The sequence below is a fragment of the Lynx rufus genome, unplaced genomic scaffold, assembly GCF_022079265.1.
Source record: "Lynx rufus isolate CCGP_SWC_20201006 ecotype Redwood Valley unplaced genomic scaffold, mLynRuf1.p SCAF_3, whole genome shotgun sequence".
Classification (NCBI taxonomy): domain Eukaryota; kingdom Metazoa; phylum Chordata; class Mammalia; order Carnivora; family Felidae; genus Lynx; species Lynx rufus.
In genome coordinates, this window is record NW_025814845.1 from 143,364,834 (window position 1) to 143,388,843 (window position 24,010).

The following is a 24,010-nucleotide window of genomic DNA, read 5'->3' on the forward strand; positions in this document are numbered from 1 at the left end:
ACTGGAGCATATCCCATTATAGCCTGCAGTTCACAGGAGTTAGTGAAGGGCAAGGCCTTCTAAGCCTTGACATTGGCCAATCTCTTTTGTAAATGTTCTCTCCATTACTGTGGTAGCTTGGCAAATTCTTTTTCTTGGAAAGGAATAGTTTCAATAGGATGCTACCTCGATAAGGGCATAATTTAATTGGTTTCAGGTAACTTTAAATTTATTTATTCATGTTGAGAGAGAGAGAGAGAGGACAAGCAGGGCAGGGGCAGAGAGAAGGAGAGACAAAATCCCAAGCAAGCTCTATGCCATCAGCACAGAGCTTGATGCGGGGCTTGAACTCATGAACTATGAGATCATGACCTGGGCTGAGATCAGGAGTCAGATGCTTAACCGACTGTGCCATCCAGGCATCCTGATCCTAGTTAATTTTCTAAAATTCACATGGATACACACAACAACTTAGCCTAACATCTATTATAAGCATTTTCCAAACTTGAATTCTAATGTTGCTTAGAGCTCTGGATTGAAATATTCTGAACTTCTACAGGTATGAAAATTGTCCTATTCTCATCAGGAACAGGAAGTTAAATGCATAACAGCTGGAAACATCACCTTAATTTGCTCCTTCTAAATCTAATTAGACACAGTAAAGGCATTATATGCATGTACTCCAAGAGAATGAGATGAAATATTTGAAACCAGAGATGAAAATGCTGCCGTTTATTACAATAGCACTTTTCAAAACAGTGGCATAGTCTCCTTTGCTCCTCGCCTTCACTCAATGTGGCAGAGAGGGCAGTCACAGGAGGACACTAAGTAATAATTGACTTGCTCAGGTGGTTACAAAGGTAGATTTAGCAAAGCTATGATACAAACTGGAATTCCTGATTTTAATTCTGTTAAGTAATTTGATAATAACTAAGTTAGGTTAGGAAAATATTTTTTTAACATGACCAACACAGTCTCTTTAAACTTACAACTTGCTGGCATTCCATTAAAGTCATGAAGTCTAAAGATGATGTTCCCAAGCTCTGCTGAGACCTATTGGTTATCATATAGTTGGTTATAGGTTTAGTACCTCTTTCTATGGCTAAGATGTATCTTCTAGCAGTCACCAGAGATTTTAGTATCATGAAGGGGGAGAGGGGAGCAGATTATATAGTCCCTGGTAAATCTCCACAAGCTACTTCGTTTTTTAATGTTTATTTATTTATTTTGAGAGAGAGTGTGTGTGAGCAGGAAAGGGGCAGAGAGAGAGAGAACGAGAGAGACTCTCAAGGAGGCTCTGCACTGTCAACGCAGAGCCTGATGTAGGTCTGGATCTCACAACCGACAACTGTGAGATCATGACCTGAGCCGAAATCAAGACGCTTAACAGACCACCATCCAGGCGTCCCTCAACAAGCTGTTTTAAGAAGATTTTAAACTTCTTGGGGAACTAACCAAACAATGTTTGCTAGTTGGAGAGGTAAAATGCTTCATAACCACTGAATTGATTATTGTAGACATCTTCTGTTCGAGGTACATGGAAATAATTTTTATGAAATGAAATTATATATCAAATGTGTCTCAGGTTAAAAAAAGGAGAAAAAAGAAAAATTTTAAGAATTAACACAAGGGACATGTAACGGTTGACCATCAAATTTTAATCTTGAACCTTTTCTCCAGTCTTCAAATTATTAACACGAAGCGGAATGATAAATTGTAATTTTATCATTACCATATCGCTGTGTAACAAGCCCTTGTTACAAAATCTCCACCTACTGTCTCCAAAAAAAACCAATAGAAAACCCATACATTATATTATCTAAGTGATCTATTAACAGATGAAATTTTAACCAACTTCATACCAGGAAACTATTAACAGAGGTACTTCAATCACATAGCTTAAAATATGGAGAAAAGACAGGTAAAAAATTATCTTAAGCTGTAGTAGTCTTTTTACTTTTTAAAATTTTTATAAAATACACTAATTTCCCAAAATAAAGAATATTATGACACATTGGTGTCAACTTACACAGATGAAAGCTGATGTCAGCTTTTTTTCTAACTAAAATTCATTTCACCAAACCTTTATATATTACATGAATATCCAAGTAAAGTATTTTTTTAAAAATTCAACACACAGGAACATAATGTACAGTGTTTTATATATATATATATATATAAAAAAGGTTAATTTAGGAATGATTTCATTTTCAACCACATGATATATCTTTTTAAGACCATGAAACCTCTTGCTATCGCAAGAAGACTTTTCAGTTCATGTTTCCATTTCCCAGTTGTAATTCTTAAAAGTAAAAAATGAAAAAGGTTTTTTATTTGTTTTTCACAAAAAAACTGTAGCAACAATTTCATTCACTACCAGGATGTCTTCCCTCCTTTTGATTTTAGGACTACCCAGACCCATGACCGCTTGGTGCCGGAATGTAATGGGAAGAGGCCAATGACATCAAAGAATGGATATAAAAAGACGGGCTCAGCTGGATCCTGCCGCCGTTGTAAGGTGTGGGCACTTTCACTCGTGAAAGGCCTCCCAGAGCTGCAAGAGAACAGTCACAGGAGCAGTCTCCCGGCTCATCCTTTATATCCATCAGCTGGGAGGACATAAAGGAACATTTTCATTAATGACTTGTCTAATGGCTGATGGATTCCTTAGCCAGGGAGAGAGCGAGTATGCTCAGAGACCTCGGTCAGGAGCAAAAAGAATACTGTTTATTTTACACCTCCTGCATTGGTCACTTCTGAGCGCAAACCAACCTCAACAGGAAATTGCAATGAAATATACACACCATGCACAGTCCCTATTACTGTGGGAATCCAGTAACACATGCAGGATGGTGGGAAAAGAATCACAAGGGATGAATGTAAACTTTTCACAGTGTTTCTTATAGCCTTTGACTTTAGCACGAGTGCACCACTTACCACCACAATCTCACAAACGTTTTATTGTGTCCTGGGCATGCAGATCACTTGGGGTAAAATGGGCGATTACATTTCATAGCCATTCTCAGACAGGAGTACAACTTCAATTTTCCCAATTTCCAACCAATGAATCAGCTGCTTCTGTTATAAAACTAAATACATTTCCGAATACATTTTTGTTTGAGGTTGTGCTTTATTCTTATCACTTCACTGGCTTCATTCTAGGGAAATTAAAAACCCATAAAATTATACTGAAGACTAGGTCTTAAGGGTGATTCCTGACCAAACCAGAAAGACAGGGAATCACTAACTTCTCTTCTCTTGTTTCTGTCTGCCTACCCCAGGCCTTTATTGATATTGATTCAGTTATAGGTTTTAGTTTCCTAAAGAAGAAAACCAAATTAGAGAACTGGCATTTCTGTCTTAAAGAAGTAAAAAGTAACACCGGTGAGGGGAGAAAGGGGGATTCATTCTATGTCGAAAAAAAAAAAAAAATCTCTTGCTCTCAATAGGAGATAATCCAGCTTCTCCTTAGCTATTATTTCATAAATTAATAATTTCTTAAAATCATAATCCAAAGAATTTATCTATTACAAGAAAAATTCAAGTGTAAAAAAGGAAATAAATTAGTTAAGCCTTGTAAACAATTGTCCATTTTAGCTATATATCTTTTTAAAAAGGTTTCTCTGTATAGCAAATCAGACAGTACAAGGCACACCTTACACATCAGAACCCAGAATGATAAGACCCATACGCACGCCTTCTTCACACTGTTGGCTGGCCTAACTGTGCTGAGGGCACTGGGGTCACACACCCATCCTCTGCTCATCTCCTGACCATCTGGAAGTCCAAAATGTGCTCTTTCCATTAAATTGCTTTGTGCTATTTTGTTGTGTGATGTGACTTCAGCCTTCTCAATGTTAGCCTCCTCAGATGTTTTCCACAAAGCTTCCTGGGAAAAGGCCAGTTTTCCCATTACGTTGTAACGTGCCTTTGAACCAGCCATCTTCTCGCTTTTTATGGACAAACACGATATCTCCTTCTTTAAGTTCAAGTTCTGCCTCACTCTGAGGAGGATAGGAAACTACCACCCTGTGCCTAGAAAAGAGAGATATATTTTAGTTAAAGCCACTCAAAGTAGTGAAAAAAAAAAGGTACACTATTGGTCTACAGAGCATTAAACATAAACAGAATAGAAAATAACAGAAGTTTATAACATCTGTAAAACAACTCAAAATACAATGACTCTCTGCTTCGTAGAGACTTGATTTTAATAGAGTTGACATGTGTGTAACAGTCCATTATCGATGAGACTGGTTTATCTGAGTGACCTGTCCAGCAAAAGCTATTCTTGTCCCTTTCCATTGTTTGTATCTTGTCCATACAGAAAATTTTATTCCGTTTCCTAGGAGGAAATGCCCTGTCCTTCCCTCTTCTCCAAGAAGAAAGGAATGAATTCATTTGATTGGTGAGATTAGGAGAAGTGGTTGACTAGATGGATTCAGTCCTCTCTGAACTCCCTGCCTCTAGGCTGAGTGGCTTCTGCTCTGCTTCTGCTTGTAAGCACGGAATGGTCAAGGGCCAGGGGGGTCAGGCCTGCCTTCTAGAAGTGAGTCTGGAAGTCCATCTCTCTGTGTCCCTTACTTTGGGGCTCGACATGGATGAGGCAGCAATTCTAAGGCAGTTCATCTGCCTTACATACCCAAATTCTCCTTCAGGCAGGCTGTCCTACGGTCTAGACAAGGAGGGAAGGACAATGACCACAAATTCAATCCAACACCACCAGTAACGAGGCTGATACCCATTTGTCTGACAACTGTGTCTGTTTCTTTATTGGTTCTCAACTCAGATATTAGTAGGAAAAGGGATAATTATCAGTTAAAACCCCAAGAAGCCTTGTTGGTTTAATATTATCTTCCTTCTTCCTTTCCCCTAGTCTCCTTGTGCAAAATTATGATTAGCTGCCATGAAAGCCAGATGGAGGTTTTGAGCCCCATATTCTTTTATTTTTTCCAGCGTTACTTCACTCCTTTACTCTCTCTTGCCTTTTCCAACCAAGGCAGAGGAAGGGGGGAGGGTGGTATGTGGTAGTCAACCTCCAAGATGACCCCAGTGACCCTTGCCTCCTGGTATTCATACTCTTGTGTAGTCTTCCCCCACAATGCATGGGGATGATCTGTGTAACCAATAAAATACTGTGAAAGTAACTGCGTGATTTCTGAGTCTAGGTCATAAAAGGCCTTGTAGCTTCTACATTAGTTTCTCTTGGATCTCTGAAGAAAATGAGCTGCCGCATTGTGAGAAAACTCAGCATCCCTATAGAGAGGAGAACATGGTGAGTAACCAAAGTTTCTTTCTAAAAACCCAACTAGCCAACAGTGATGTCAGGAAGCCACCTTGGAAGGGACTCCTCTAGCCCTGGTCAAGCCTTTACAGGACTACAGCTGAGGCTGATATCTGGATTGCAACCTCAGGAAATATCCCAAGCCAGAACCACCCAGAAAACCCACTCCCAAGTTCCCAGCCCACAGAAGCTATGGGGAAATAAATGTTTATTGTTGTTTTAGGCCACTCAATTTTGGAGGTAATTTGTTACATAGCAACAGATAACTAAAAAAATGTGAACATATATTTTTCTCCATTTGCTGTTATGCAGTATTCAATCATAAAGGTGATTTTAAGTTTCTACTTTCGTTTGGTTCTTAAAGTCAGAAAATAAGTTCAGAGCCTCACAAGACCCACTCTTGACTGTAAGTAAAGAATGGTATGGCTTAAATAATGATAGTCATAACAAATTCTATAGAACTACCCCTAAACTATGAAACCCATCAGAGACTAGCCCTTTCAGAAGATTGCTAGCTTCATCAATCTCCTCTCATAAAAACTAGAATCCACTCTCATTAAGAAGGACCCCAGCAAGAGCCCCAGACTATTACTCTATAAAAAAAGGCATCTCTGCAAAAGTCAAATGGCTTCCCCAAACAATTCCTGAGCTACTCTGGGTACATGAACCAAATTATCCTCCAAGGTCTGAAACAAAGTATAGCATAGAGGCTAATTTATTTTTTCTTTTTCTTTCTTTCTTTCTTTCTTTCTTTCTTTCTTTCTTTCTTTTTCTTTTTCTTTTTCTTTCTTGTTTGTTTTTGAGAGAGAGAGTGATGGCCCAAGTGAATGAGTGAGGGGCAGAGAGAGAAAGGAGAGAAAGAGAGGGAGAGAGAGAGAGGAGAGAGAGAGAAGCAGGGCTCACCCGAAGGGGGACTTGAACTCATGAACCATGAGATCATGACCTGAGCCAAAGTCAGATGCTTAACTGACTGGGCCACCTTGGTGACTTATTATTTCTAAGAAACGTTCATTTAACTCAAACATGAGTTAACATGTTGAACCCACTGAACCCACCAGGTTCGGGGTTCAATCAAGCATGAACTGAGGGAGGAAGCACAGCCCTGTCCACACAGGTGCTGTGCACTAAGCTTGGGTCTAGGGGCTGACATAGACTTAAAGGTCATTTAGAGCAGTTTAACTTTGGGCTAATTATCTCTGCTCTCTCAGCCTCAGTTTCCTCATCTGTAGGAAAAGGTTGTAGTAACTTAAACAGGTATTACCATGTAATGGAGTAAGGTTATGAATGTGATGCTCTTAAGTGGTTTCTGTTACATAGTTTACACCCAAAATGCAAGCTACCATTGCGATCACGTGGCTCAGGCAATAGCAGGTGGGGGTCTGTGCTTCAAGGAGGTGAAGAATGGACCAGGAAGTCACTGGTCACCTCTATCCAGGAAACAGACTCAGGCCACAGTCTAAAGAACTGCCTGATAATGAGACATGACACTTTAGAATGATAAAGTTAGGTTTTAGAATCTCTTATCTGATATCATTAAAAGCAGGACAAATAATTTCATTATAGACTTATCTGAAGAAGGGTTTCAGATGAAAAGATTTCTCAAGTCTGATGCAAACATGTTAAAAATCCACGTGGAAAGCAATGTAATAAGTTGCCATTTGGGGGAAGTTAAAATTTGAGCAAAGCTTTGTAATTCTGGAAAAAGGCATACAGGTGACTCAAATCATATTCAGAGTAGATCTTTCATGAAATGTATTCCCCATCGGTTCTCTGGGAGATGCCTTAAAGGTGAAATGGAACAAAAATAGTTCTTGAAAAACTTGAAGTGAATTAGATTAATATTTGCATTTTATAAAATGCACTAAACCAATTTCGTCAAAAAATTTTTTGAACTACAACTGCTGCTGGGCTAAGAACATAATCTTCCTGCCAAGTTCCCAGTGGGAGCAAATTTTCATTGCGAAGTTATAAACCTCTGGGGGGCAGAATGAGAAACCCTGTGCATAATGGAAAGTGTGACACAGCCCTGATGTATGAAGGCTACCAGGTGCTGCGGTAACAGACTCTACTTAGAAATCTTCCAGCTCGGATCCTGGCCTCGAGCCTTGTAGTTTGCACACAGATTTCTAACATAGACTCCTAAGGCCAGATTCTGGGCACAAATGGCCAACTATGTCAGGCATGGAAAGTAGAATGTTTACAGACCAACAGACACATATAAGGCACAGCTGCAGAAGCCCTTCACATCTGTTCCTCCACCCTCCGCCTCGCTTGGATTATGCTTATCTGAGTAGGGCTTTTGGGAAATTCTGAACCTCAGGAATCAAAGACCCCTCTCCCATGACATCCATGGGACCTGCTAATAATCCCACTTTCAAAATCTGCACCCCATCTACTCCTCTTCATCGTCACTGCCGCCATCCTGGTGGACAAACTCATGACGTTCACCCGGTCAAATAATCTACCTGCCCTCCCTGCCTGTATTTCTTCCTGCCTCCATTCCATTCTACGCAGATCCAACAGACCCATTTTCTTAACTGGCAACTCTGCTTGTAGTTATCTATCCCTCAAAAATCGTAACTGGCTGCCAACGCCTGTGAGGAAGGTTAATCCTCAGCCTGGCATATAAAGCCCTCAATGATTTGACCCTCATCTCTCTACCTATTGCTGCTATTATCTCCACGAGTGTGCCAAATATGCCTCTACACCTGAATGTGCCCTCCAAATATGGCTTCTACCTCTCCGTTCCTTGGTTCATGTGGTTTCTTCCACTGGGAACTCCCCGTGATGACGCCTCTGCCCATCCACACCTGATTAGCCTCCCACAGCCTGGCTCTAGTTTGCCCCTGCAAAATCTTGTCTAGCCCGTGGCTGGAAGTAATTTCATGCTTGCTCAGGTCCCAGAGGCCTCATGTACATTTCTTACGGCACTTAGCACGGTTTACATTGCACTGTTACCATCTGCATCCCTGTCTCATTCATCTTCCCAGACCATACGCTGCTTGAGGGGGAGAAGATGGTAAATTCATTTTACGTGCCTCATACCACTTAGCATAATTCGTGATAATTCTTTTTTTTCCCATGGTAATTCTGAGTAAGTGTGCTGAATGACAAAAGAAAAGGCACAATGTATAGAAAACTATTTTTAAAAAGATGCAAAGCTCCTTAAAAGGAATGTAATTTGACAAATGCTACAACACGGATGGGCCTTGAGAACATCATGCTAAGTGAAATAAGCCACACACAATAGGACAAATATCATACAATTCCATGTACGAGGCACCCAGAAGAGTCAAACCCACTGAGACAGAAAAGTAGAGTGGTGGTTGTCATGTGCTGCCAGTAGAGGGAATGGGGACTTACTGTTTAACAGGCGCTGAGTTTCAGTTTGGAATAACGCAAAACTTTTGCAAATGCACAGTGGTGATGGTTATTCAACAATGTGAATGTCTTAATGTCACTGAATTTTACCTTAAAAAACGGTAAACTTTATGTATATTTTACCACAATTTTAAAATAAATGAATAGGGGCGCCTGGGTGGCTCAGTCAGTTGAGCGTCCGACTTCGGCTCAGGTCATGATCTCACGGTCTGTGAGTTCGAGCCCCACGTCAGGCTCTGTGCTGACAGCTCAGAGCCTGGAGCCTGCTTCAGATTCTGTGTCTCCCTCTCTCTCTGCCCCTCCCTTGCTCATGCTCTCTCTTTCTCTCTGTCAAAAATAAATAAACATTAAAAAAAATAAATGAATAAATGAGTGAATAAAAAATAATGGAAAGAGTAGGGGAAAATAAAAAGAAAAATGAAAAAACATGGAAAGCTGAGTGGTCACTTGGCTGTTGTAAAAGTATCCCTTTGAACAGAGACCCAGGGGACAGTGTGAGGTGTATAGCAGGGCTCACAGACTTGGCCACGAATGGGTCTCTGCCTGTTGGCAGCTTTGTGACCCTCACTGTCTGTGACAGTCACCAGAATTGAAGAAACAGGCTTGCTATACAAAGAAGCCCCATCCACATCCCACTGCCCATCTTCCCACCTCAGGCTATGGTGTTCCAGCTTCCACCTAAATGAGCACTTGCAATCTTTCATTTGTATAGATTTTCTATTTCCTTTATTTTTCTGGCCTCTCATGCATTCTCTGCAATTCATACATTTTTTGTTTGTTTCTAATCTCTCTTGGTATCAGCCCAAATTGGACCCCCTGTGGCTCTGGGAGGCACTCTATCCGTCACCCTAGTCTGGGTAAGTAACCTTCACTGCTTTCTGCCAGTTGCTACAGCAATCTAATATCCAATTAAGTATTTCACTGGCAAAACCACACTAGCTCGCTTTGTAGCTTTGCTTGAAGTCCAAGTAAATTATGTCCATTGCTTCACCCGGTGGGTTCATTGTCACTGACTCAAATTAATCATGCTGGTGAAACCCGACTGACTTTCTGTAAATCTATCTCTATCCAATTTGTGTGTTTCCAAGTGTTCTAGCTTAATCCCTGATCAAAGATCACAGGTTCTTTTCCAATTTAAGAGATGGGCTTATAGGTATGTGGTTATCAGTTTAATTCCTAAACTTCAAAATACACAGAGATGATGTGCCGTGTCTCCTTAAGCCCTTATCTGTCTATGCTGTTTTAGTAGAAAAAAAAAAAAAGAAAAGCCTGTCACATATACTTTCTTTTACTGCCATTCCTTCTGAAATATTTCTACTTCCTCTTTGCAATTTCCTAATTATTTTTTCTCCATTATCTAAAATAGAGCCAAAAATATCTGTTCTGTTATTTCTGCTGTCATCAATTATACATGTTCTGCCTCCAGGATGTAGCATTTCTTGCTTGTTTTCCTCAGCCTCTCTAACAACACAAAAGAATCCTTTTGTTCCTCAGAGAATTGTCTCAGCTGACACCACAGCCGTCAACACACCTCAAGGTTCATCCCTTCTTACTGTGAGATTGCTTAAGTCCTTGTATCACGTGAATGCTTCTTCCCATTGAAGGGCTGCCCTAGTCACATTCTTTTACTTTAGATTTATGGGACAGAGCCATGGTTTGAGGGGAAATTTTATGCTTGTTCTCGTTATACTCTGCTCTCATACAGCACCAATACAATGCAATGAGAACTACTTCTATGAAATTCTATCAGGAAAAATTCTACCAGAAGAACCCCAGGCTTCTGCACTTTGCCAGAGCAGGAGTTGTTGCTATTTAGGTTGTGAATCAAGGAATCTAAGATCCTGAAATACTTTCTGAATCATAGAGATGTTAAAGTTAATCTTCCCTCCATTTTTAGTACTAAGTACTTTTAATTGTGTTAAAAATTTTGAAATATCAAAACAGGTAATCCCTAAACGGCATACTTGGTAGTTTCCTACTAACCAAAAACTTTCATTCCCAGTGGATAATAGGATGTTTTCCTATACTGTTTCCACACCTTTTTCCTACTGTTTTTATAGCCAGTCGGACCTAAGAACACAAGTTAAATAAATACCATCACCATCAGTGTATGAAGGCAACAGGGTGGTGGAAAGTTGGTCAGGCTGGCTATTATATTTAATATTCTGTTGAACATATGGATTATAAAAATATAAACTTGAGCAGAAATCTTCTCCAAAGACCCCTTTTCTACTTGTAAAAATGGAAATGGTTATATGAAAAACCTGCCAGAGAATTCCAGAGTGCCCATGCCCATCTGTTCCATCATTAAATTCTCCATGTGCCCTATGTGATGTGCATCCCTGGCTCCCTGGACCACCATCACCTGTCTGCATTAGCGATTTCTCCCTTTCAGATGCACTGAACAGCAGGAGCCTGCTGTTAGAAACGAGCTCCTCTAAGAGGAAAGGGCAGGAATGCAGAAGCCACAGAGATTGAGGACATCTGGCAACTGAAAAGGAATGCATAATGGGGGAGGGAGGCAGCCGTGCCAGAGCCAGTGCCTAGGGAGAGGCTGGGCAAAATGAACGATCGCTCAGAACAGTCACACAAACACCACAAATGACAGGGAAAAGAGGAGAGAGACGCAGGGTATGAAGGAAAAACTGCAGATCGATGCCTGGGGGTGGGGACGAAAGAAGGAGCCTTTGTGACCAAAAGAAAGTAAACAAGTCCCTGGACTAACTCCAGGGACAGAAGCCCTATCCCTGGAAAGCGGAGTATTACTGCAGGAAAAAAGGCTGACTCTCAGAATAAAGGATTAAGTGAATGCAGGACAAAATTTCAAAGCTTTACTAAGAGCACAACAGATGAGGGGGAAAGATAGAATGATTTTATTTGTGGGGGAGGAACACTTTTCAGAGTACTGTCTCATTTCAAAACTGGTTTTATAAGGATTAGACCTATGTAAAGCTATTTCACCTCACTAGGAAAATATATAATAAATTGTGTACTTTGTACTTAGTGCACGTAGGCTGTTTAAAGTTTCTTCTTGTCCAGCTTATTTTTTGATAATTCAAATTATACGAATGAAGGCCTCAAATTTTGTGGGTACAGATGTCCATCTGAAATACAGATTTGTAAATTTAAGTCATTGGAATGTGTAACAGTTTATAGTAAGACTTCAAATCAGTAACTGAAAATGAGACCTATACTGCAACACCTCCACAAATCAGAAATTTGATTTATAAAATGCAGGTACAGAAGGAATAAAGCTTATAGAAACAATAAAACAGATGGCACTTTTAAAAACAAATGTTTATATATTTATGCATTATGTGAAAACAGTCCACTATTTTAGTGTGCTTCATGATGTTTTCCTGGCCAACCACCGGTGCTTCATTTCTAATTCATATAATCCTAGCAGATAGTTGTCTTGCTAAATATATAGTTTCTCCTAACATATTCCTAGAACCCCACTGGTTGTATCAAACAGAACTACTCCCATGTGTAATCATGATTCAAGGCCAGAATCAGTAACACAAGGCCCCTCATTCCGAGTGGAACCCAACCAACTCAGTGTCAGGAGGGGGAGTCAGGTCTCTCAGAACTTAGGCATACTCTCCTAGCTCAGGAAGAATAAAAAGAGAATTCTCTTGGTTGGCAGAATTCTCCAGCTGCTTTACAACCAGCAGGTACTTATGTAAATGTTTAATAAAAAAGGCAAAGGATGAAAGGAGGGAGCAAAAGCTGGCGATGGAAGAGAAGCAAGAAGGAAGTAGATGCAAACCAAGTTCCAGGGATTAACACATTTCATCTGGTTACAATTCTGGAGGGGATGTCTGGAGAAAATAAACAAAAAGAGGGCTGGAGGCCTAACCCATGTAAGGAGCACAGCAAATGGTACAAGAAGGCCAGTGCTTGCCTGTTACTACAAATTCAGTTAAAACGAATTTGGAGGATGTGGAAAAGTATCCTCATGTTGGAATAAATATTCCAGCACAAAGCTTGTTTGCATTTCTTCGTTTCTCCGGGAACGACAGCGAACTCACCTCTCACAAACCACAGGCCTAGACTCATTCATGACAGGGCCCAGGGATGAACATGGCTGACGAGGAGGTGGAGCGATGGGTACAGCGGAGTCCAGGGAGCTAGTCTTCCGATGAAGAGCGTCCTGGGCCACAGCAGCAGCCACGGCCACAGCGGGGGCCGGGCAGTCCCCATCGGCAGGGCAGGAGCCGGCCCTGCCGTGGGCGCCCCCTAGAGGCAGCTCAGGTCCCACTGCTCCCTGCAGAGGCAACTCCCCGCCACCCAGCTCCACTTCCAGGGTGGGTGAGGCTGGTGGAGATGCTCGGGGCTTACGTTTAGTGGACGCGCCAGAAAGCAACTTCAACAAACCCTTTTTCTCTTTCTAGGAAAAAAAAAAGTACATTAATTAGAGATGGATGGTACTGTTGTTATTGTAATCGATAGGGTGCTAGTTTTCTATTTTTGGTTTGACTTTTTTTTTTTTTAAGATTTGTATTTTTAAGTAATTTCTACACCCAACGGTGGGGCTCTACCTCACAACCCTGAGATGGGGAGACTCATGCTCTACCGACTGAGCCAGCCAGGTGCCACTGGTTTGGTCTTTTAAGATTCATTTCTATGGATATTTGGTTATTTATGATCTAGCTCCCAATTCCTTCCTGTATGATGTTAACCTGACATTTGGTTGTCTTTCCTCTCCCTTTCTGCCTGCATGTTTGTGCTTGTATGACACCCCACTGTTCATCTTCTACTGAGGCAGAAGAAGTAGATAAAAAAGTAAAGCAAAAAAAAAAAAAAAAACAACAACTCACCAAGTCACATCTCTGGCTTGGTGAAGACAGAAGTAGACATTTTAGGACAAAATGGAAATTTCTGATTATGGATTTAATTTCTTGAGATTATGCCTATACTGCCTCTAATTCTTATGTGCTGAACTAAACATTACTCTCCATCCATAGAGCATTTTACTCTCCATCCATAGACTTGATTCTTATCATTTATGGAGAGTAATGTCTTAATCAGGGTTAAGGACTAAAACAGTTCTCAGATGTCACCACCTTGAGGAAATTTAATAAGCCAATAATGACAGAAGTCAAACCATTTCTATTGTGCAAGAATATCTTGGATTAGAAAGCCAAAACAAAATTTTAAATAAAGCTGCAGTATAATCAAAAACATTTTTATGTCTCTTTGCAAGCAAAAGTAGGAAAAAAATTTTTCCCCAGCATCTTTCTCCACAAAAACCATCTCTAGAATCTCTTGTCTCTTTTGACACTCTTGTTCCTTGGACTGCTAGGAAAACCAGACCTAGAGCTAGGTTTTCTTCATTTCCAAACCCTGTGTCAATATTCTTTCTGACAACCAAGCATAGACAACAATCATTTCACGTTGTTTTACTAAGATGTCAATGACATCACCAAGTCATCTGAATGGAAACATTTCAGAGGGAAATAATTCTTCAGAAAACTATAGGCAATCTGGAATCACTAAGGTCCACTAATAGAGAAATAGAATTATGAGGGGCCCACATGGAGATAGAACCCTGAGGAATTTTTCTTGAGAATATGAGTTAGTTCATACTCCATAAAAATCCTTTGGGGAAAAGGGTCTGAATCCATAAAAACACAGATCCATTAGAGACAGAACGGCAGGAAAAAGGAAGAGACAAAAGTAATGATTTAGCCAGATGACGATAAAGCATTCCAGGGAAAAAGAATCCCAGGAAACTGCAGGCCCCATTTAGAGAATACTGTTCACAGTATGAACCAACCCATGGGTTGGAAATGGGGGACAGGGAAAGATGGTGGGAGCGCTGAAGTCATCTCTGTACAGCTCAACGCAGGCTGCAGATGAGCAGAGCCAGACATTGGATCCACACCCCCCCTTCTCCCCATCCCAGCCTGAGGAAGGTTCTTTGGCATTTTTCTTCAAGGCCTGGCCTTAACTCACCTTGCAGGTTTTTGCTTCATTTATTTAGCTTCTCATTTCCCAAGGGGCTACTAATACATTCCAATAAACGACCCTATAAACTTGGACTACCTGCTTGATGCCCGGACCCCATCCACCCAGTGCCTAATGCAAAGATGCATCTATTGAGCCAAGAGGCCAAGACTGAAAGAGACTGAGATGGGGGAGGAAGGGAGATGATTTAGTGAGCCCCAGGGCTAAAAGAGTAAGAGAGGACATTTTGTAATTCTCAAATCATACAATGTGCGGTGAAGTGGGCCGAACAAACACCTGCCAAAGCCACAGCTATACTTCTTTAAGAGAGCCTGAGGTCTGGAGGGCCGAAAAATGAGCTGAGAAAAAATAACGTCTACACTTCTATGGGGGCAGTCAGCCACAACTTCCAGCTATTCCTGCCATGATGGAAGAAAGCATGCTCTAATCCCTGGACCCCCACAGATCCACTGAGAACATCAAGTCCAGCGGTAAATTACAATCTCAGCAAGCCACAGCTACAGATGTTTCTTAAAAGCTCAGTTCTGGGCACTCAGAAAAATTCAGTTAACTGAATGGCGCTCAGGGAACAGCCTCTAAAGTGATTAAGAAGAAAGATGACTTGGTTCATCTAAAATGATTAAACACATTAAATACAGCTTGCTTTAATGACTTCTAAGAGATATGTTATCTTCATCAGCTGATGCCGACTACCCACTGAGCAGAAGGCAGAGGATTAGGTGTTGTGACAGGGTGTGGGGGTACGGGGTGGGGGTACTAACAAGGAAAAGATGCTGCCCTAGTTCCACCCAAGTGTGCTTTTAATACCATATTTTCATGTTTTCTATGTTAGCAGAACAGTGTGCTGCTGGAGAGAGATAATTCTGCAAACACAGACACTTACCATCTAAGGGTGCCTTTGTTTTATTCAGAATCCAACAGCAGAAATGAAAATTATAGATGAATTAATAAGGACTACACTTCAGCAATTTTTCAAATGTAGTGTTAGCATGCATGAAAAAGGGACATATCTTTGAACATGAACCTTAATAATTCTTCTCCTGTGGGTTTTTCAAGAAATTATTCCTAGATGGAATAATGTTTTTATACCCATAATCTTCTCTTCAGAAGATCAACTATTTGGTTCAGAAAATAATTGCCAGATGATGAGAAAGAGTAATTTCTACACGTAAAAATAATTTCTGAACATCACTAAATAGCTTTCCATTAGTCATATCATGGAGGATGAATACAAAATGGGAAACCTCGAGTTCTCCTTCTCAAGCAAAAATAAATTTGATTTGAACAACTCACGAAGCTGAAAACATTCTACCCACTGAATCTTCTTTATTCCTCTCCTTGCCTTCAGATGTACAAAGAAAGAAGCAAAAGATAAATACTCTTCTGGGACACTGTCATCAAATATCTACAGTCATATTCCCAACAATCAGTCACTATTCTTAGATAAGGCATCTCCAAAGCTTAATTCATATGATTGTCTAATAATAATCACTCACTCTTTCAACAAATATTAACTGAATGTCAAATATGAACCAACAACGTGTGAGGTTCTGGGAATACAAGAGTGAATAAGACAATAAGGGGTTCACATTCTCTAGCAGAGACATAGACATGGCTATAAAACAGGTGCTCTGCAGAAAAATAAAGCAGGGTAAGAGGAGAGTGAATGACCAGGGGTGCTGAGACAGGGAGCTCAGGAAGGGCTTTTAAATTTTTTTAATTTTTATTTTCAAATTATTATTATTTTTTAAGTAGGTACCACACCCAACATGGGGCTTGAACTCAAAACCCTGAGATCAAGTCACTTGCAGTACCGACTGAGCCAGCCAGGCACCCAGGAAAGCCTTCTTTAAAGAAGTGAATGGTGGGGCGCCTAGGTGGCTCAGTCGGTTAAGCATCTGACTCCAGCTCAGGTCATGATCTCGCAGTTTGTGAGTTCAAGCCCCGCATCGGGCTCTGTGCTGGAAGCTCAGAGTCTGGAGCCTGCTTCAGATTCTGTGTCTCCCTCTCTCTCTGCCCCTCCCCCACTCACACTCTGTCTCTCTCTCTCTCTCTCAAAAATAAATAAACATTAAAAAAATAATAAAGAAGTGAATGGAGACGGGGAAAGGCCATGTGAAATTTGATGATCAAACACCACTGGGTTCAAGAATCTTGTTAAATGCTTTTATAAAGATTTCCCCATTTATTCCTCACACTCACCTGATGCGACAGGAATCAGTAGTATTCCCATTGCCATGATTCTCTACACTTGCCTACAATCATACTGCTAGTAAGGGGTGGAAGTGGGATAATCCGGCCTTTGCTCTTCTCTTCTGAGAGTTCGGCACAGGCAACAACTCTAGAAGCACATCTACTCCATGGAGTGATAAGAGCAGATATGTTTGCTTACGGGTTGCACAACCTAAGAGTCACTCTGAAACTGTGTGCACATCTGCACTGTCCACAGCTGGTCTGGATCCCAGCTGCTGGCACGGGCAGGAATGTGACTCCGATCACTTAACATGGACAATAACTTCTCTGTGAGAAAATGAAATGGCAAAGCTCACAGACCAACTTGGTTTGGACAGTGAAATAAGAACTGGGAGGAAGGAAAATCATGCGAGCAAAGAAAGTGATCAGTAGGGACTTTAGGACAGTGTTCAGAACAGAAGAAAACAGGTATTTATTTATTTATTATTTTTTTAAGATTTTATTTTTAATCTCTATACCCAACATGGGGCTCCAACTTATAATCCTGAGATCAAGAATCACATGCTCTTCTGACTGAACCAGCCAGATGCCCCAAAAATGGCTACTGAAAAACTAGATGGGGATGCCTAGGTGGCTCAATTGGTTAAGTATCCAACTCTTAATTTCACCTCAGGTCATGATCTCTCTTCCTGAGATGGAGCCTGCCTCAGGCTCTGCGCTGGCAGCGCAGATCCTGCTTAGGATTCTCCCTCTCCCCTTCTCTTGCTCGCAAAATAAAAAAACTTAATAAAAATTAAAATATAAACTGGATGGACCCTCTGCTTAAAAAAACCAAGAATAAGAGCAAAGGTCCTCAAACAGCAAATTGTTTGAAGACCTGTGCTTGGCTCCTTAAGGAAAGGAGTCAGTAGGACTTTGGGGGTGGGATGTTTGTGGTACTAAACGTTGACCTTTTTGTGGCCCGCATGTAGAAATGTCACCTCTTAGGAACAAATCCAGAATATGGGAAAGGGCATGAGAACCAATACCTACTTCTGCTAATTGGTAAAGGAAATAAATGAATATGTCAGAGAAAACTTATACTATGAAGGTAGGGGAAGGAAATGGAAGCATGTGGGGGTATAAAGTGGTGCCTCAGAGATGGTTTCTTCTCTTTTACTATGTGATAGTTAAAATTGTAAAATTAATTAAACCATTAGAGATTTAATTAGAGGCCATTAGGACTGAGGTGATTCTAAAACCCTAGCAGCTCCCTTAGCAAACCAAACTCTAAGCCTGTAAACACCTCAAAACCTATAAAGACATCAAAACCTATAAGGACAACCAATCACAAACAGCCAACTGGGCTTTCCCCAAATAAGGCAACCACTTAAATTACAGCCAGTCAAATAACTTCCTTGCTCTGCTTTGTGTGTCATTTACATAATTTTTGCCCCTGGTTCCTTGATAGAGTGGGTGCTGCCTGATTTGAATATGTTTTTACTCAAACTCTTAGAATTTTTAGTATGTGTCAGTATATTTTCTTTTTTTTTTTTTTAATTTTTTTTTTCAACATTTATTTATTTTTTGGGACAGAGAGAGACAGAGCATGAACGGGGGAGGGGCAGACAGAGAGGGAGACACAGAATCAGAAACAGGCTCCAGGCTCCGAGCCATCAGCCCAGAGCCCGACGCGGGGCTCGAACTCACGGACCGCAAGATCGTGACCTGGCTGAAGTCGGACGCTTAACCGACTGCGCCACCCAGGCGCCCCTGTGTCAGTATATTTTCTAACAAAACTTAGAGAATATAAAATATAAGAACAACCAATAATTGGTGCTGGAAAAAAAGATTTTATTTTCTGGGTAGAAGCTTAATGTACCAAAATAATATTTACTGTATTTTGGTATATGAGGGCGAAAAAAGCATATATACACCATAGTATTAATGGCTACCTTTGAAATCTTAGATCATACTTAGGTCTTCTATTTGGATATTTAGACTTTCTCTCACTTTTAAATAAATATGTATTTTTTAACAATTTTATAATAAGAAAACACAATAAAACATTGTGTGTGTGTGCACGTATACATACATTCACATGAGCATCTCATAAGGATTGGGAAACACATCTGCCTGGAGACTAGCTACTCAAATAATGAAGCCTTTAAAGCGAATATGAAGTTAGAAAAATGTTCAGATAAAGCTGTTAAACTGATAACTGTAGAAGACATAGGGGATCTCATAGAAAGAAGAATAACAATGACAGAAAGGCCCAGGATTTCAAACAAGAAGTAACTGAGATGATGTTTGGAAATATATTATAGTTTCAGATGCTTATTTATCAAACCACAGAATGCAGTTACCAGACAAAAATGAGCCAGAGGGGGAAAAAAACACTTTTTTTTTTTAATTTTTTTTTTCTTTTTCAACTTTTTTATTTATTTTTGGGACAGAGAGAGACAGAGCATGAACGGGGGAGGGGCAGAGAGAGAGGGAGACACAGAATCGGAAACAGGCTCCAGGCTCCGAGCCATCAGCCCAGAGCCCGACGCGGGGCTCGAACTCACGGACCGCGAGATCGTGACCTGGCTGAAGTCGGACGCTTAACCGACTGCGCCACCCAGGCGCCCCAACACTTTTTTTTTTAAGTCAAGGACAAAATCACACTTCTGAGACTTTGTGAGATAAGAATTCCAAATAAAATACTGTTCAAAAGGAATAACTCAGTTAGGAGAGGGGCTGCAATAGTCCTGTGTGCACATCAAAAAGTTGTATGTCTCTGTGGAACATCAGTGGTAGGTAGCTCACTGCAGACGATTTACACATAGAGAAAAGGACAGGGAAATCGACAAGCTATCATTTGGCAGATATACCACACACTATCTCAAGAGTTTAAGTAAATGGATGATGCTGATCACAAAATGATGAAAGAAGATGGAGATAACAAGGGAACTGTCAAATATCTAGATAGTTGTTGTAAGTCTCAACAAAAACTAGGATCTCTATAAACTTAGAATCTCTGATAGACATTTTTCTTGACTTGTTCATAATTTAATCTCACATTGGATCTAATTCTGATCAACTGGGGGAACAGTAGAGACCAGGTAGGGAGTGGAGTGGTTCGGATGGTGGACAGAAATATTGAAAACTTCGAAGTAAGCACCCGAAGAGAAGTTGGCTATAGTCAGATTTGAACTCTAAAGTTTAAAAGAACTGATTTTAAAAGTTCAGAGAAAATATATGCATGACCTGAAACTCAAAAGGAAAGATACTTCAAGAGCAATGGGCGGGCTCTCCAGAATGATATTCTAACCATACAACTGTAAATTATCTGAGCAGATGAAAATGTGGAGACATCTAAAGGCACTAGTGTGATCTCCCAGAGAGCAGACTAATGGGCTCAAATTTTTAAAGGACTCAGTACAAAAAGATCAAGAGAAGTGACCATAAGAAAGAACATATCATGGCCCATAACAGCTTAAACTTGAAAAAAAAAGGGGGGGAGGTGGATAACCTTAAAGTTATGTTTGAAACAAGAACAGGAAAAATATAGACCTGCTGTTTGAGATGGATGGTGGTTCTCAGAAGGTATGAAGAAAGAGAAGGATAATCTTCAGACTAGAAAGAACAAATGCTGACAGGAGGGAAATGAGTGTAGATATTGGGGTTTAGAGATTTAATAATTATGTGCCAGGATGAATCACCCCAGCATACAGAGAAAATTCACAGCTGAAATGCAACTGTTCTTTTCATTAAATGCAAATAATCTTTGACAGGCTCCTGATGAGCCTGAGATCAGGTCAACTCAAAAGGTCAAGAAGGGCATGTGTAATCCTAATTTTCAAAAAGAATACAACAATGTTCTTTGCTGACTGTCTGGAAAATTCTAGAACAGTGTATTAAATGAAAGGAACACTGAGGAAGAGACTCCTGAGGAAGTCTCTGACACTGAGGAAGAGACTCCTCTAGGAGACCCTTGCTAACATGAGTAACAGCTGAAATGATGGGGAGACTGGGGAAAAGTTTGGATGGGAGAATGCAAAAGACCTCTGGATTTTGACAGGCATCTCATAAGTTCTCCCATGATATCCTTATAGACATGATGGAGGAGTATAGACTAAATGACACTTGAATCATGTTAATTATGGAATTATTGATTTTATATCAACCAAGAGAATTCTCCCTGGTGGATCCGGAACACTAAATGAGGTAGTAGATTTAGGAAGGAAAATTTATAATCTGTGACATAAGTAACAGTGACAAAAACTTCAGGAATGTAGCCTTAAAAAAATAAGATAATTCTTAAATAAGTCAAGGCATCATATAGAAAGGAGATCAATACTTTCTATGTAGCTCCTCAAAATAAAGAGAATGGCATGGCACACTTTTTAGCTAGGATACTCAAGGTCAAATAAGGTGTCCAAACAGAGACCAGTGGCCATTTGTCAAGGATAGGAACTCAGCAGAATAGCCCATTAGGTCCTGTATTAGTTGCTGCTATAACGAATTACCATAAACTTTGTGGTAAAAATCAAGTCTTAAAATTAAGGTGTCAGTAGGGCTGCATTCCTTATAGAAGCCCTACTGAAGAATCTGTTTCCTTGCCTTTTCCAGATTCTAGAAGCTTCTTGCATTTTTTGGCTTGTGGCTCCCTCCCTGAATCACTGATCTCTGCTTCTGATGCCACATTTCTTCTGGACCTGATCCCCCTGCCTCCCTTTCAGTAAGATCCATGTGATCTTATGGGGTTCACCCAGATAATGTAGAATAATCCCCTCATCTCAATTAAACCTTTAATTTAATCATATGTATAAAATCCCATTTGCCACACAAGAAAACACATTCTCAAAATTCAGGGATTAAGTTATGGATGTCTTTGGGGAGCCATTATTCTCTCTGGCACAGGTCCCTTTCAAGCCTCAGATTTAATGAATTCTTTCCTGGGAGGGCAGAAGCTGAAGAGTCTGTTAGTGACAAGGGCCCTGAGACACACTGTCCTAAAACCTTAAATTCTAAAGTACAAAACAATTCTTTAAAGATCTTGACAAAGTTGAACATGTCAGCTTGAGTACAAGTTTAATGTAGTTAATTATAAACACTGAACAGATACCAATCTTTTTCAAAAACGTTCATGTTAACCTAACAATTAAATATTAACTTTTTAGTAGGCTGTAAAGTTTATTTCCTTATAAACTCCTATTTACAGGCTTACCTAACCATTTAAATAGAGCGACATACAATACCACTGAACCAGGTGGCTCAGAGTTTATGATTAGCCTAGAGCTTCCCAGAACCTGGCTAGAGCTTTAGGAGAAAATGCATGAAATACTGAAGAAAATACAATATTTTCCTCAGGTTGTCACTTCATCTGATTATAGTTATATAATATATATATATAGGTTAGTCTTTCAAACACAGCTTTCCATTTATATTTTCTTTGCAATTCAGCCCCAAATGAGAGCTTTTTTAAACATCTATGGATTTAGAAAATAGCTTTTCACCCTTATTCCACGTCAAGAGAAAAACTATCCATGCTGATTATAATCTAATATGCTGTAGGAAAAATAAATCCACAAATAACATTTTTTGATCAATAATTTCAACTGCTTTGTATATTAAATACTTTTTTGCAGAACTGACTGAACAGGAAGAATTAAGGACAGCACAATGATGAAAGAATGAGTAACTAAAGGAGAAAGGAAACTCCTCCATAAGATGTAAGCTGCACAAAAGTGACTTAGTCTTATTCACTGTGGTCTCCCTAAACATCCAATATTAGGCTTGCAACTTAGTGGGTGTTTCAACGCAGAGAAACATGAATCTAGCAACGGGCGCAGTGTCTCACACATGGTGAGCACTTGAAGGACTCATTGTTCAACAACGAGTCCTTTCATTAGTTAGGATGGGACACAACATAAGCAGGGGAACAGGACGTTGGTCTTACTTTACTATCTTTATCTGGCTTGGTTGCTGAACTGTTCCCACAAGTCAATGATGCGCTGTCAGGAGAGGTGGGAAGTCCAGGAAGAATGCTCACTGTCCGACCACTGGGCTCAGTGTCCAGAGAGGCGGTGGTGATGCTCGGAGAGGTCAGTGAAGCAGTCGCAGCACAAGCCAGGGGGGCATTGACTCGACCCATATTGATGGCAGCTACGTGGGTGGCAGGGCCTGCCATTGGAGGTGGAAGTTGTGGGGAGGCCAAGGGATGATGAGGCAGGCCCACAGATGCAGGGCCCAGGCAGGCAGTGTTCTGTACCTGGATGGGCGTCACCGCTGCGGTAGGGCGTTCTTGGTTATGTGCTGCAACTAGTAGTGATGGGAGAGAAAACAGCAAAATTTGACCTTCTAATAAATGCTACTCACCAAACCATGAGTCATTTCACTGCATCAGACCATAATGAAAGGTTGCTATTGCACTTTTATAAGAAGTAATGGATGCACAGTGGTTTAAAAGCACTTAATCTTAGCTGGGTCCTTAGACACTGTTTTCCTTCCAGATCAGCCCTTGAGTCCACTGAGAGCCTGGAAGCTTAGCGATAACTCCAGGCTGTTCAGTTAAAAAGTCTTTCCACAGATTTATGGACACAGCCGGTCTTTGATGATACTCTACAGTGTCAGATTAGGTTGGCCTCCAGGCCTTTTGAAAATTATTCTCCATTTTCTTAAAACAAACAAACAAACAAGTAAATAAAATTATTCTTCCTTTTCTTATTAATCATCTTCCATCTTTTGGGTTTTCTGACAGAATTTACAAGTTTACCCTATCACCGTTACCCAAGACTCTTGGTAGGTTTTCAGTGCTATAAGAAGAAAAGTATTTAAGATCCCATTGGGTTTAAAACAAACTTGGAATTAGGTTCATCAGAAATCATCAGCACACTAGTTCATGGAGTATGATGCAGTGGTCACGCGGCTGGCATCAGGGACATTTGAGCTCGTATGGTCTTGAATGCAGAAGCCATATTTCCAAGTCTTATTGACATTCTCAGGATCAGCCTAATTTCTTTCAGATTTTCAATCTGTAGATCAGGCTTGAATTCATGTGGGGGACAGGCTTAGCCAAAATAAGCAGATGTGAAGTGTGCCACTGACTAGACTGTGCCTGCTTCTAATTCCTAATGTTATTCATGACTTTAACATTACATCTGCTCTTCTCAACATCTGTTATAAAGGATCTGGTACTAGGCAAGCAACCCTCTTCCTGATACTTTTCAGTCTGGTCTC

The 24,010-nt window shown here is 40.4% G+C and overlaps 1 protein-coding gene across 1 annotated transcript in view; it reads right to left on the reverse strand.

Moving 5' to 3' along the window:
- Positions 1–3,604: 3,604 nt before the first annotated feature.
- The window catches only part of SH3RF1 (SH3 domain containing ring finger 1), a 178,251-nt gene continuing 157,845 nt past the window's right edge, over positions 3,605–24,010 (reverse strand). Inside the window, exons 9-11 of the mRNA XM_047091838.1 lie at positions 22,731–23,092; positions 12,673–13,031; positions 3,605–4,014 (exon numbers count right to left, since the gene is read on the reverse strand). Coding sequence (XP_046947794.1) covers positions 3,846–4,014; positions 12,673–13,031; positions 22,731–23,092 — 890 coding nt within the window. The 3' untranslated portion in view covers positions 3,605–3,845. The remainder of the gene's footprint in view (positions 4,015–12,672; positions 13,032–22,730; positions 23,093–24,010) is intronic.